This window comes from Poecilia mexicana, unplaced genomic scaffold (genome assembly GCF_051168715.1).
Source record: "Poecilia mexicana isolate PSO_F unplaced genomic scaffold, ASM5116871v1 scaffold_4, whole genome shotgun sequence".
NCBI classification, from domain to species: domain Eukaryota; kingdom Metazoa; phylum Chordata; class Actinopteri; order Cyprinodontiformes; family Poeciliidae; genus Poecilia; species Poecilia mexicana.
In genome coordinates this window covers 9,942,749-9,958,536 of record NW_028263373.1, presented here as the reverse complement: position 1 = coordinate 9,958,536, position 15,788 = coordinate 9,942,749, and the positions used below count along the sequence as shown (strand labels likewise).

Here is a 15,788-nt window from a genome sequence, read left to right as displayed (position 1 = left end):
AACTCCATTTGATTGGTTCTGGTCCGGTGCGGCGGGCGAACGCCCCCTTCAACACCTTCTGTTCCTTCTTTCCAATAACACGGAAAGTAAAATTAGATGTTGCAGCTCATCAATTATCATTTCCTTGAAATAGCTGTTCTTCTCCGCCATCGTTGCTTTGGTTTGACCCTTTAGGTTTTTGATCTCATCTCCATTCATTGTGACATTCTTCCAACAATGGCTTTTTTTTTTCTTTTACAGATTTTTTTTGGCTGCAACTAATAGTTCTTGTTATCAGATTCTTCCTGCTGAGCTGTGGATTTCTGCACCTCCTTTAGAGTTACCACGGACCTTTTTCCGTTTCTTCCCTAGTCTGTTGGTTGAGGTGGATGGTCGCGTCTGAAACGCTTCACAGAGCTGCTGGGTTTATACTGAGAGAAAACTACACACAGTTTGACTCTATTGACTAATTAGAGCACTTCTAAAGGCAATTGGTTGCACTGGATTATTTGTTGGGGTATCAGAGATCTGCAGTGACGCCGACACTGCTCAGGTCAGCTGCAGTGAAGAAACAGCTTGAGGCAGTTCAACCAAAAAAAAAAAAAAAAAAACAAAGATCTTGATTTACCAGTTAATCTATGTTCCAAGGATCGTTAGATATTGGTCAATGCTGAAAAAAAGAAGATTCCGGATGGATGGATGGATGGATGGATGGATGGATGGATGGATGGATGGATGGATGAGTGGCCTCAAAGTACAGGAGGCTGAAAATATATGCATTTTCAGATTCTTAATTTCAAGCATTTTTTAAAAGGCCGTACTATTTTGCTTCCACTTTACAGCTGTGTTTCTTTGTTCTGATCTATAAAACAAAAATGCTACTTTCATTTTTAAATGATATGTTAACTGAAACAAAAAACCTGTATTTTCTCTTCTTTTTTATGCACTTCTTGTTACTGTGCACTATTTTATTTTTATATTTGTATCATGTTCGAATAAATTTCATTTCATTTCATTACTTTAAATACACAAAGTTTGTGGTCGTAATGTGACAAAGAATGATGGATGCATTGAAACTTTCGGATTCATCCTCGCACCCTAAACTTCCCCTCACCTGCCTCACTTCCAGCGCTGCAGAAAAATGTCAACCTCAAAATAATATCGGAATAATGAAAGTCTCGGTTTGCACGTTTACTCTCATCCCAACAGTGATTCTTCCTCAGATTACGCTACAGAGACGTGGCGTGTATGAGATTTCCCTGCGAGGCGCGGAGGCACGCGGGTCAGCTGTTCAAATTGCAATATATTATCGACTTCACAGGGCAGGAGGTGTTAAATCACCTTACCCCCCGCTGCACCACCGACCCGGTGGTGTCTTCCCCCGTAACAAACTCTAACCCGAGTCACATTTCATTTCCCAGAGAGCCGATTGGATTTGCGATGGTCGCGCCTCCTTGCCGCGGCTCGTCTCCGACGGCGCAGCAATCTCTTTAACGCCGACCGATAGATATGATAATGTACGCCGGCTTTATTGTGAAGTGACAGGAGAGCACACAATGCGTGGTCTCTGTCTGTTCTTCGGCGCACCTTGATGTCTTGAAAGTACTCCGATGCGCGCTAAGCACCCAAGGGCAATGACTCTCTTCTAAAAGTTGAAATAATTTAATGGCACATTTCAATTTGAGCTTTTTTTTTTATGGTGTACTACAGGGTTTACATGGGATGTTTATTCATGTTTTTCATTTTAGGACACCTTTTGTCGGACCTTTATCTTGTTGAATCCCTCAAATAGTAAAAAAAAAAATCAAAACAAAGAAGGACCACATAAATTATCAATCAGCTGTGTTTAAAAAAAATAAATAAATAGGGCAGAATGCAACTGCGGCACTTTCTGACAATAATTGATATTTTCTTTCTTTTGACAAATGTTATGGTGGCGTCCCTCCATCAACAAAAATAAGACAGCTAACAGCTTATTTGCACCTTTAAAAAACTGCAAAAATGTTCCCTCCTGAGATCTCCAAATGCATGGTCCGTAAAATCAATACTGTGAGGAAGGAGATGTGCTTTATATGGACTGCCTTACCAAGTACTTAATTTCAGTGCAGTAATTAAGGGCCCATTTGGAGTGGGACCTTGTGGCCCCTGTTGCCCTGGAGGACTGGACCTGCTCTAGTTAAATTATATGAGGACGGCTGATTGGACAGTAAGTAACATAATCAGAGCTGATTGGTCAGTAACCTGCAGGTCGGCAGGGCGGGCAGAGAGGAGCATCTGGAGGTCCTTCATGCTAACAGCTCTTTGGAGATCACTCTAAGTTTCTGAAGTGGGAAGGAAGGGGGAACTCTAATGAGCTTTCTGAGATGTAAAACTCTGGATTTAATAAGTAAAACTTTTTAAAATATGAACTAAAATGTACCTGTAGCTTTGAGCTTCATGTACTGTTAAACTATGGAAGCAGGAGGGGAAAGACTCTGGGTTTAAGGCTTAAGGTGTTCTTCTTTTCAGAAGTATTTCAGAGATTATATTGCATATATGTCAAGGAGTGGTGGTTTGAGAGATGGTGAGGATGATCGCTGAGACCGAGGTTGTGAAGAAAATGATGAATTTAATGATGAATAAAGGCTCAAACAGTCCAAATACAGGCGACACGGCAGAGAGTTTAGCACACAGCTAAATACCGGTAGCAACTGACGACAGACTGAACATGGAGCAAGCTAACCAGGACTTAAACAGTTCTACTGGAGAGCCGACACAGACAACAACTGACATAAGACGAGGACCCGACAAGAGACAAAGACAACAGGTGGACTTAAATACACAGGGAGGGCAATCAGGGAATGAGACACACCTGGGAAGCAATCAACAGGGAAGACGCAGAAACAGAGACTAACAGGACATAAACTGAACACAGAAAAACCTTAAAATAAATATACAGAAACACGAATCATGACAATATATGATAGTATATGAAGCACAGTTTGTTACTACTGATGTTATTACCATGGTTACCAACAACTGATACCGCTGTTATTGCTATTATTAATGCTGCTGTCATCATGGCACCTATTAACAGTATTGTTAGTACTATAAGAACTACAACAGTTACTTCAGATGACATTATTATTACTACTTTTAATGTAATTGCTATTACTACTAATATTATAGATATTAATGTAGCTACTATTTCTGTTACTATTATTATTCCTACTCAAATTGCTTCTGTTAAAACTAGTAGTACTGCAGTTTTGGCTATTGCTACCATTATCACTACTGATGATGTATTATTACTATAAAGGCTAATATGCCTGCAGCAGAAATTTCCAACACTTTTGTAACCAAATGACATTAAATATGTTTAGTTATGCAGATTTTAGTTTAGTGGGAAACAATTTATCCAGACTGAAATATTTCAGACAGAGTGTTATTATGCAAGTAAAAGTGTCATGAATGACTCATATATTTTTTCTGATTTCACCAAATGCTTTGCACTTTGTTTGCACACACACCTCACTCTGCGCCTCCTTTTCTTGATCTGAGTTGAGTTATTGTTGGCATATTTCATATATTTACAAGAGGTTAAAGGCAAATGCAGGTTATCTGTAAATCTTTATTAATTCATTTTCATCATGGAAAAGAAGCTTAAGGAAGCAAAAAGTTGTAAAGGTTTCTTGGTTTGATTTTGGTATGCGTTTCTATCTGAATTGTACAAAGGTCGACAAAAAAAAAAAAAAAATTTACAGGAATATTTGATCACTTAACTCCATTCCTGCTTGTGTATCGCTTATGCTATGTTTTTGCCATCATGGAGGTTTGTTTTACCCTTCCGTGTGTTGCGCACAAATCTGTCTGCAGATTTGGTAGACGTTCTCACTGTTGTCGCTGTCTTGTCCCGTGTTCACAGTGTATTCTGGGATCTGTACTGCGCCGCCCCGGACCGGAGGGAGACATGCGAACATTCCAGCGAGGCCAAGGCTTTCCATGACTATGTGAGTGAACTCCACCGATACTGCTCCAGCATGGCCAACACACACACACACACACACACACACACACACACACACACACACACACACACACACACACACACACACACACACACATGCAAGTACAGATCCAACAATTTCATACACGCACATGTAGAGCGTGACCGTAATTGTTGTCATAATGCTGCTGCGGCTCCGTGTTTTCTGACACTGTTTATGCGATGCAGCTTTAATGCTGGATGGGACAGACTGCGAGGCAGACGGCTGAAATATTCTGCTTTTAAAAATGCATGACCCAAGAACACCAGCTTCATATTTTATGGAAAAACCCTTGGAGTCCCATCTTTGAATTTCTGCTACTTCACATATAGCCTGCCACAATCAGAAATGATTTTCTTTTTCCCACTCCTGCTGTTACATCGGCTTATATTTGTTGCTTAGCCGTTGGCTGCTCCGACCCCTTTGGTCCCAGCCACTCTCTGCTTCCTGAGGTCAGAGGTCAGGGTAATGCCCGGCTGCTTATTGGTCCACTCATGGTTTCAGTAAAGTGGAAACACACAAAGCAGCAGGCTGACCACAGAATGGCACCAACACCCTCAGTCACACACACGAGGCAGGAGACGTTGCCAGGCTACGCTTGTTATGGCTACCGGGGTCGGACCTGGCGATGGGAAAGGTCAGGGTCAGTGGCCCCTCCTGACCCTCTCGTCTTTTGAAAAGTTGCACACATTTCTCTTGAAATGACTACTTTGACGTGAAACTCCGCTCTGTCTCCCCTCAACCTGTCAGAACCACGATAAACGTTGGCAGCGTGTTACCTGGCGCGTGTTTGATAAAGGATTACATAGGTGTGCGGATGCTGACTGAATGAGCTGCTGCTGCTTCAGCTGTAAGATTACCATCCTGCGAGGGCAGGAGTTAAACCTGAAATGGATTAAAGGTGCTATTCTTACCATGCGCTCTTCATTCAGGCTGTTTTAGCTCGTAGCCATTCACCCATTCAGCTGAACTCTCTTGTGAGGTTTGACAGAAAAAAGTGCGAGCGCTTGTCGGCTGAACAGATTACATTTGCTGCGCATGAACTATTCATATCTATGTGGGCACTGGTTGGGTGTGTGTGTGTGTTTGCCTCCGTGCTTGTCTGCGCGTGTACATGTGTTGGACCACCATAAGATTAATTACATGGTTAATTAAACCTAGTAGTTAATTAAGTCTGACAACTGTGTCTAATTAATCTAAATGCCATATAATTTCCTACACCTTTCTCCAGAGGTAGGCCAGCTGGATTCCTGCGTGTCAGCTCTTTAATGGCTATGGTTTGACAGCGCTGGTCAATATATGGCTTAACGTGTAGGTCTGACTTCTGCTGTTGTTCACATGTGCTGAAGTCCTTCACTGCTTAAAATTAGCCAGCAGAGAAAGAGACACGAAACATGGAAAAATGTGTCAAATTAAAGTTTAGGGGGTTCCCCCACGTTAGCACCCTTTAAACAGGAGAGTTCATTTCCGCAGAAAGCTTTATCTGAACTCTGCTGTGAACCGAACGAGCAAGCTCCGGGTTGAAAATGCGGGGTCTTGGTTCAGTTACAAAAGGAACGCTGATGTGGTTTGCTCATAGGCAGAAAACAAAACAAACAACAACAAAAAAACGACTTTCCAGTGAAACAGAGAGGAAATGACAGATAAAAAGTGATCTTAAAACATTTAAATCCTCGCAGTACCTGGCTCTGCTTCTGAGGAAGCCCAGCTGGTCAGCATACTCTTTCGTTCTCTGCTGCCTTTTTTTATTTTTTATTTTCTGTTTTGCTGCATTTGTCTTTTATACACAGAGCCACACCACCTCTCTTGATGCTCGCACTGGGCAGCTTCTTGCAATAGCGCCCCGGATTCCCAGCTGTTGTGACTGCTTGATCCAAAAGTGCTGTGTGAATGCACCTCAAATCAAACAACAGTGGGTTTGACTGGACAGAAATAGTGACAAAGAGGTCTGATTGTATTGTTTTTTTGTTTTTTTTAAGACTTGAAGTGTGGCTTGACTTTTAGCCTGGTTTCAAGTTCATGATGTCAGACTAATCGAATGTTCAACATGGAGGGCTAATTTAATCTGTCAAAACTGTTAAGCCTCTGTTTATGTGCTCGATGCTGCAGTTGTTAACACTTTTGTTTCGCAATAGGAAAGTCCAGAGTTTCTGTCCTGGCTGAGGGGTTTGTATGTGGAGTTTGCACGCTTGTTTGGGTTTTCTCTGGGTTTGCCCTGCTTCCTCCCACAACACAAAACCAAGCACTTTAGTTTAACTGACGTGCGTCTGACTCTGTGCAGCGCACCAAAACCCTCAGCCGCTGACCACTAACAGACTGAAACCAGCTCACTGAAACCTCGCAAGGATTAAATGGGTTTCATGAATAAATAGACATCATAATTTCATTAACTGAGAAAACATGTTGAGTTGAAGATTAATTGTATAATGTGCATCGCAAAGTAACCTTAAAAAGAGGGGCTGGACATGTTGATCAAAAAGAAAGAGTTAAGCCGTATTTCCTTTGGCTTTCAGCTGATTCTTGGCGTTGAACTTAGTCTGAAGTAAGATCCCAGAGGGTGTGGCGGAGCTCCCGCTGATGGCTAAAAAGAGAAGGTGAAGGTGTGAGCGAGCTTTCATGCTTTCTGTAAGTGTGTGTCTGTGCGACAGGAAGAGATGGAGAGCCCGTCAGGGTCGCAGTGTGTGAATCCTCGGGGTAATGAGGGGTCTGTCGGTCTCTGATTAACTTCGGCTCCCCCGGTCCCCGCAGACAGACGGCCTGATCGAGTCTCCATCACGGCCCCTTGCTGATAACGGATCCCTCGTTCCCCCGAGTCCGCCCGGATTACAGAGTGAAAAACAACACGGCTCCCAGGAGCTGCACACGCTTCGTTCTGCGTGCCGCTTGACGAGGATGGCGAAAGGAGAACGTGTGAAGGATAGACCGGGACTCATCTTTTAGAAGTAATCTGTTGTCTTCTCTGGGATATCTGCACTGAGATGACAATGATAAAAATATGAGCAAAGTACCGTAAACTGAAATTTAGATCCCCGGTTTCCCTAAAGCTAATTTGGTTGCCAGGGAACGTAAAGCGAGTGCGGCGGTCTTAGTTAGAGATCTGGATTCTCCCGTCTCGGTTCGGCTTGATTTCTAGCCACGTCTCACGTCGTTCGCCGACAGCAGTGGTGGAGACTCGAAAACCAGACCTTTGAGTTTGGGGAGAGATACTGAAAAATAATGTGCTAATCCAGAGATCTGGGAGACTGGTTGACAGATAATCCAGGGGGAGTATGGTGGAATTGGATCTCTGGACGCAGTCCCAGAACTGGAGCCCGTTGCCTGTCTGGGTAGCTGGTGGGCTTCACCTTTAAATCGGGAATTTTCTGTTTATCACTTTACAGGTTGCATGTAAACACTCCCACATGCAGCAAGGCTTATGTGCATAACACACACCCACACTCTTATGCAAATGAATGCACACACTCAAACCAAGTGAGGTAGCGTATGATAAAGAGCCTGAAGTCTTGCAAAGTAATCTTTTCCTCTCTTAATTGTTCTGATTTGTATTTCAGCCTTCCTCTTCACATTGCCTTTTAATCATGTTTATTTCCTAAAAGAGTTTGGCACATCTTGCAGTCCTCTTTCTTTTTGGGAATTTGGACGATCCTCAAAAGAGCGCTTTGTTGAGGAAATGTGTTTGATTATAAGAGCATGTCTTTTGTAATGCAATATGAGTGATTAAAGCATGCGAGCTTTGTGATGAAGAAGGCAAACATGTTTACGGACGGACAGGAACTCACATCTGCGCACACACACCCGTGGCGCGTAAAGAAGAAGCCTCTTGTCTTGCGCTCGGCCGGCGTGTGAGCGCGCGCACACGCTCTCGCGGTCTGGGACAAACCGAGTCTTTCAGGAAACGTCACGCTCGGCCTCGCTGCAGACTTTTTTGCTTCGCCCCAGCTGGAGGTCGTGACCCCAAACATCTGCGGCTCTCGCGAGGCTGGGTTCACCGCCTGCGGAGAGTCACAGATTTAGTGCCACAAATGCGTCACAGCACTTCACCGACTCCGGCGAGCTCCTGGTCGATTGATGAAGATGATGATAGCTGGCAGAAAAGTCAGGAGGAAATCAAAAAAGCATTTTGTGTGTAGAGAGAAGAGTTGTTTGTTTCACTTGATATTTTTTTCCATGTTCTTATTCTGACAAGCTTAAGAGGAAAAATAGACAACAATTTACTGTAAGAGATTTACTCATAGTATTTTTCCAGTTATGAAAAACAGCCTTCCTGGTTATTGAAAGGTGAAAATCAGATTTTTTTTTTTTACTTATGTAAATTGCTCACTGTGTTTCACAATGAATCTACATTGGTTTTATTATGGTGTGAGCTATTGGTTTATTGACCACATTAAATCTTGAGTTTCAGATTTTATTTGTTTCCTGAATATCTTGAAATGCACTGATGGTGCCGAGGCGTCTCCACATTAGAGTCTTTTGACTTTCTTGTTTAATTCAGTCATTAATAATTTAGAGGTTTGTTTTGCTTTTTATTTTATTTTAATAGGGAACGCCGACTCTGGCATGGAAATGCAAACTAGCCAGCAGTCAGAAGCCTTGTATCCAGGTCAAAGGTTAATTAAAACACTGATTATATGCTTTCTCTGACATAATAAATGTAAACAACTGAATTCAGACTTTCTTTCTGATAACTGAAACTTAAAAATAAACTTTGCGTTATTCTAGCAGCTAAGCTGACTGCAAATTTGAAAAAACTGAAAAAGTTGCATCAAAACACAGCAGTGATGCGTTTGCAGACATGTAAAAGTCCCAGTTTTCAATTTTAGTGGCTTTGCCAATCAGTAAAAAATAAGGTTTTTAGTATTTGACCTGCCTGTTAAATAGGTGGATTTAATCATTCAGTCACTTGCTGAGTGGTTGGTGCTGCATTAACTTACCAACCTTATCAAGTGAGTAATGGATCTGAGAGTAACAAAGCACTCAACACACCTGTTGCTGTGCAGTCAGTCTTTTTCTGTAAGTGTATCTATCAAAATCCAAATTAAATCTTCATGGCTGTATGAGAATTTTATATTTTTAAATACTAAGTAAGTTTACTTTAAATGTTTACATTTACTGTAAATGTTTGTACTGAAACAAGAAGGGTCCAAAAAGTGATGAACTATGACCAGCATAACATTTTAAACAAAGCCTGATCATTGTTCTCCTTTTATTACAAATTATCCTCGTCAGGTATTTTAACCAGTTCCACTTTTGGTTTTACATTGGAAGAAATGAAGGTTTTCTAATTTTAGAAAACACTGTAAATATAAGAAAACCTTACATTTCACAACCCAGCAGAAACACAAGTCAAGCTTTTTAACTAGAGGAGTGTTTGACATGTGGTCAAAGTAGTTGGTGACACTCGTCCTGTTAGCGTTTCGGCTCCTGATCGATTAGTCCACATGAATAGATGCGGAGGAAGAAGTGCACTAAGCTGAGCTGCTGAGCTCGGAGTGGCAGTCTGCGGATGGATGGAGATGCTCTGCTGGCTGTTGCTGGGGGACTTTTTGAGAGGGTTAAACATTTGTTCGGCTCAACCACAGTAACAGGTGGCAGGAGGGGAGGAGCCGCACTCTGTAAACAACCGCTGATGGCCGAGCTTTTGTCTGGACGCCGTGTGCGGCATTCTGTGTGTTTTCCATCACTGCTGCTTGCTGTGTTGCTGCACCAGGTGCTCACTTTCAACCGCTCTCCTTCTCTTTTTTTTCCCTTTATCAGTCTGCTCTTCTTTCAAAGGCACAATTTTACTCATCCTACACCATCTTGCCCCGCTTCAGTTTCTCTCAGGTCTTTTTCTCCATCCCTCCTCCAGACCTCTCCTGCTGCTCTTTCTCTCTTTTCTTCTCTGTTCCACGTTCTCTTTCTGGGAGGAGATTGATTGGCTAATCTGGCTGGATGCCAGCGGTGCCCGCTTCCTCGCTCGAGGGAAGGAGTGAAGCGGCATGACGACATGCAGGAATAATAATAACACCCATACTGCAGGAGGAGCGGGTATAGACAGAGGATGCAACCTGGACTCGGCTTGCTTTGATATCTTCTTCATACAGATTCTCCCGGTTTTTTCCAGATTTAGACCATAACGTTGCGTCCTACTCTGTCCGTCCTCCGACCATCCCCGGCACCATCTCTCCTCCTCCATTCACACCTGTTTTGTCTTTTAATATCAAACAGCACGTGGAGTGCAGGCAGCAGGCTGAGCGAGAGGACGCTGCCTTTGTGAGGCGTTGTTTACCGTTGCTACAGCCTAAATGAAAAAGGCCAGTCCGCTCCTGTGTCTGTGTGTATGCCTTCCTCTATCTGAGGGAGGCAACAAAGCCTGAAAATGCTGCCCTCAAGCTGTGTCTGTGTGCGGAGGTCTAGAAGTGACAGAAGCACGAGATCAAATATTGTTTATGGTTGCCTCCCTTGCAGGTTCATTCTGTGCAGGCTTGTGCTGAGCTGCGGTTTAGCATTTGATCTCAACTCTGTAAGGACAAGCTGCTGGATCTCTGTTTGACAGAAACAGACATGGAGACGGACACATGAAGACAGATAAATGACACAGGGCGATACAGCGGAGACGCACACACACACACACACACACACACACACACACGCACACACACACACACACACACACACACACACACAAAATAAAAAGGATTTGAAGATGTAACAATGCTCAGGTGGAGACAAGTGTCCGAAAACGCCCGGAACTCCTTATGAAGTTTGCGTTTTTCCTATTTTATCTGACTTTTGGTGTTAGCCTCCCACATTCTGTCCTGCTAGTCAGACCAGCCGTAAATGTCATCAATCTAGATATAGTGGAGGCTGAAGACTTTACATCCATCCCAGTCCCATTTAATTTCCCTAACCCAGTTATCCGTTAATGTCCATGAACACTTTGAACGAATGCTGCCTTCTGTGCCAACTCATTTGACTACCATTTCTACTCCAGTTTTCTAATTTCAGGAAATAAAATGAGTTTCAATAATAAAAAAAAAAAAAAAGGTTTACATTTATCACATTTTTGTCAGCTGTGATTATGCAACACTCTAACCTGCACAAATGGCAAAAAAATGGATTCCATTTTTAAGGCTTTTTCCTGCTTCTCCCCTTCAACTTTTGTCCTCAAATTATGGAGAATTGCACAGTTTCACAGAGTAAATCTCTTTTCAGTGAATCAACTTTTTTGCGCCTATGAAGCTCCGTGTCTTTTCTCCTCGCTGAGGAAAAAAAAAAAAGGGGGTGGGGGTGGGGGGGGGGGCTTGCAGCTCTCTATTACTGCCATTCCTCATTAGATCTAAAGCTGTGATGATAGTTAGAGGGATTGTCAGTCAAATCCAAGGAAGCAGAAACTATCTTTAAACATACACTCCTGTAGGTTAACACCCACAGACAGATCAGAGGCCATTTCCTTCTTTTACATCAGGTTCCTAAATTAAGACGGCTCAGCCTGGAGCTCATATAGCTGTATGAGTTTATATATATTCAAGACTATTTAGATATATATGAGAAGTATTTGATTTCTTAACAGAAGTTTGACTGCTAGATTTTAAGCAGGTCTATATTTGGTCTTTACTCACACAATTAAAAAAAAACTGTATGAAGGTAGGACAAAGAAAATAAAGATGTGATATAGCACAAGTGCAACATTTATTTTTTATTTTTACAGTAGAGATATTTTTGTTTTCCAAAGTGATCGCAGGAGAAATCTGACTGTTCAAATATGCTTTTCTATGACTTGTTGAATACAGAGCAAAATTCGATCGTGTTCACACATGTACAGTGAAGTGAAACAAAAACTATTTCAATACGTCACGGCCGGAAACAGATACAGCTTGTTTGATGAACATTGCCATATTTCCACCTTTTAAATCAAAATGTCTCATGCAGGTATGAATTGTGGGTAATACACTTCGCCTAAGTCCGCTTGGATGTGGACGTAGCTGAAGTTTGGATGAAGGGTGCAAAGGGGGCAAAAGACCACCAAGGAATTGGGGCACGCTAGGCTCTCGTACCCTTCAACGGATTTGCGCATTTAAGGTCACAAAGGTGAAAGTGCAAGTATTGGGACAGAGCTTTTCAGTCTCTGCCAAACAACTGGCTGCCCAGAACATCTAAAATCTCTTCATGACGTACACGAGTGTAAGTGTTCGCCCTCGCAGGGAACTTGAAGAGTAAAAGCTGCCTCAGTCCTTTAACAAAACAAACAGAGGCGGCAAAAGGGACCTAAGTGGACAACTTGAGTTGGTTTGTGGAGGAAGCTATCGTTTAGAGAGAATATCTGACCATCAACACATGTGTAGCAGGAAAAGAAGTGCTTTCATTGAAAGCAGTTCTCGCTAACCAAAATGGCCAGATGCAACTTTTAAGCATCTTTAGCTGATTTAAGAAGTCCTATTCATCTCGTGCTACCACCAAAAGCACATTGAGCGTGGTAGGAGATTTGCACAGCTGTAATTTAGTCTAAAACAAGTTCCACTACTGACTAAATTGACTCTTCCAACTCAGTGAAGCTGTGCAAATTAAGAAACCAGAGTAATGAAATCCTTGAAAATCACAGGAGCAACGTAAATAACTCTTTGGCGCCCCGTCTTTCTCCTTTTCTTGGTCCACTTTTACTTTGCTCCTGCCCCTCTGTCAAACTCTGCCTGGCCTTGCTCCTCAGGCTCGGTCTGTCTTTGTAACAGTGGGCAGGCTTGTTGTTGGCAGACGCTGCAGCCTGGCGCTGTGTGTCCCTGGCACTCAGCATGTGTCTGTGTGTGAGAGCGTCTTCTGTCTGCCACTGCTCTGCCAGTCCACCAGTCTCAAGTACCAGCTGGGCACCCAAACTCACGACCAAAATAAACTGGCTACCCCGAGCTTTTCAGTTCAAGTGCTGTGTAGGAGTGCATCTTCCAGCGTCGGTGCATATGTACATGTTTCAGTGTGTGTGTGTGTGTGTGTGTGTGTGTGCGTGTGTGTGCAGAAAGCTAGTTGGACCCTTTCCTTTAGTGTCATTGAACCAATCTGTGACACAAGCACAGGCTTTCCTCAGATGAACCGAGATGCTCTTGTCCCTAAACTTTGCATTACAGTGGGGCCCTCCCTGCTTGGATTAAACTAAAACAATTACAAAGCCTTATTTGCAATTTAAATTCTGCTAAATGCAGACTTAATCCTCCGATTTTCTAAAGGCAGCTATGCTGAGAGGCAGAGTAAATGTGTGAAAGAGATCCAGTTGAAGCCTCTGTTGGGATTTCTGTTGCTAAAATAACACTTATAAGTTTCAGAGGAGGGGTGGGGGTAATTATTTGGCTTTGAGCAAGTTGGATTATATATTTGGAGGACAGTTTCTGTTAAAAGCTTGGCTTTTTTTTTTTTTTCTTGCAATGACTGCATGAAGCCAGCAAATCAGCAGGAAAGATTTAGATTTTTTTTTTTTTTTCACCATTTGTGCAGAAAAAGATCCCAACCCTAGAAACATTTAGATTAATGTCATTTCCATATGTGCGCTTTTACATATTCACACATGTGTGCTTTAAGGTGCATGGGCCACCGTGAGCGTGTTTTACTGCCGCCCTGGGCATATTTACAGACAGCGACTTTAATGCAGCGTAATGATTATTTTTATTCCAGGTACTTTGGCAGCGCGCTCGCTATGAAAGAAATGACTCCCCATTGGTGCACTGATTACCTCTGCGACGGCCGCAACACCTGGCTCCTTTAGTTCTCCAAACTACTTACGATTATAACCTCAGTCCCCCCCACCACTTTCATCACCACGCCTGTTCCTTAGTCTTAGTACACTTAGCATCCGTCTGTAGGCTGCGCCTTCGTTTTTGCCCCCTGATGTCAAAACACTCATCACACTCTCAAGCAGTGCACTTTTTCTTTTTGTGTACATACGCACACATACATATGTAGCTAAATATGTAACTCCAAATTAAATATTTACTATGTTAACTAAATATTTAGGTAAAGTAACCCGCTTAGTTCCAGAGTAAACTGGGCTTCCAACTGGAAGGTGTTGTAGAAGGAACACCACCTCCAAATTGCGCATATACCCATAAAAGTAAGAAATGCATTTATCAGGTTGTAGCTGTTAAAAATAAATCCTTACATTGTATTTAAGAATAAGGAGGGAACAATGTCAGACAGAAGTAAAAGAAGGAAGGAAAATCAATTTATGGGGGTTACAATGTGATTTTACAATTGTCTCAGCATAACAACAACAACAACAAAAAAACAACTTAAGAGCCTTGGTGTGATCAGCAGTGTCCAACATATCCAAAATATTAAGTGTTGGTATGAAGAAAATTAAGAGTTATTCATGATAAAAGAGCTTAAGCAGGCAGTACGTTGTCCAACTTCCCTTAAGGTTACAATTTAAATCTGATTTCCCCTCCAGTCTGAACCGCTGAAACGAGGCAGGATGTATCGGTGCCTTCATGTTGTTTACAACAAATTCTGGCCCTACCATCTGAATGCTGCTGCTAAAACGGAGACTCGTCGGTTCAGGCAGTTTTTATAATTTGCTACTGTTCAATTTCAGTGAGTCAGTGCAGATTGCCTCCCTCTCCTGTTCTAGGAGCGGCACCTGGTGCGGTCTTCTGCCGCCGTTGTCCGTCTGCTCATGGTTCGACGTGCTCAGCAGTCAGTGATGGTATTCTACTTACCGTGGTTGTGATGGGTGGGTTGTTTGAGCTTCCGACGCCTTTCCATTGTCCTCTGACGTCGACGAGGCATTTCCACTCACACAGCTGCTGCTCTCTGAATGTTTTCTCTTGGATGATTCCCTGCAAACAAGTCAGTGTCGGAGCTAAGATCTGCAGCTAAGATCTCAAAAGGATTTCACGGAGGGATGAGTTCCTGACTTTTTTCAAATTCTGAGAAGATTTGTTGAGACTTGGTGGATGCAAATACTAGAAAGTCCAAAACATGGGTTTGTTTATTAGCTTTATTCAAACTAAATCACGAATTACTTCAAAACAGACTAAATGTTTATTTTCATTCCTAAATGGTAAACCTCAGACTGTCGCCTGGTTGCAAGAACTGCACTGTTTTGTTTATATTGGTTGAGATGAATGAGGCTTCCCTAAATATCAGTATATCACTGACCTGTAGGAATGGAATGATATTACAATGCTGTACGTAGCCGCAGAGAAGGAACAGAAAAAAGAAAGTTAGACAACAGAATGAAGCAGTAAAGGTCAGTTTCTAATTACTTTTTGTCTCTTCTGTGCTCAGATTACAGTGACACGTCAACACCTTTTTTGTTTCCCATTTTCCTGTCTATGATTACAAGATCAAGCCATCTTCCTTTGTTTAAGACTCTTGATCTCCCTCATTTGTCTTGTTCTAGCTTCAAGAGTTTGTTCTTTCTTGAACTTTCTCTCCTGTTCACTTGAAGAAGAACTGGAGCTGTTAAATAACACTGTTACCACAGAGCTGCCGCTATTTTGAGCTTTCTGTACTTGACTTGAATTTGGGCTTTTAGATTTACTGTGATATATATTTAATGCTACTCTGTCGTAATTCCTCAATTTTAAAGTCTTCCCAATTTCTCAATATTTATTGGACCGGTTTTGGTGAGCTCATTTCAGTCACTCCTTACGCTGCATGAGCTTCTGATCCTCTCATGACTGAAAACACATAAAACAAGAAACCTAAATGTCTCAGCATTCCTTCTTAGCCTTGACACAACATCTTTATCGGCGAGTTACTTGTAGAAATAACAATGGCAGCTTCCCTAAACACTTTATGCATCACTTTAATAAATGGTTC

The 15,788-nt window shown here is 42.3% G+C and overlaps 1 protein-coding gene across 3 annotated transcripts in view; it reads left to right on the top strand.

Moving 5' to 3' along the window:
• ssbp4 (single stranded DNA binding protein 4) overlaps positions 1 to 15,788 on the top strand; it is a 111,690-nt gene that overhangs the window by 29,059 nt on the left and 66,843 nt on the right. For all 3 annotated transcript variants that reach the window (XM_014991513.2, XM_088004919.1, XM_014991514.2), the window contains exon 4: positions 3,884 to 3,968. In XM_014991513.2, coding sequence (XP_014846999.1) covers positions 3,884 to 3,968 — 85 coding nt within the window. The remainder of the gene's footprint in view (positions 1 to 3,883; positions 3,969 to 15,788) is intronic.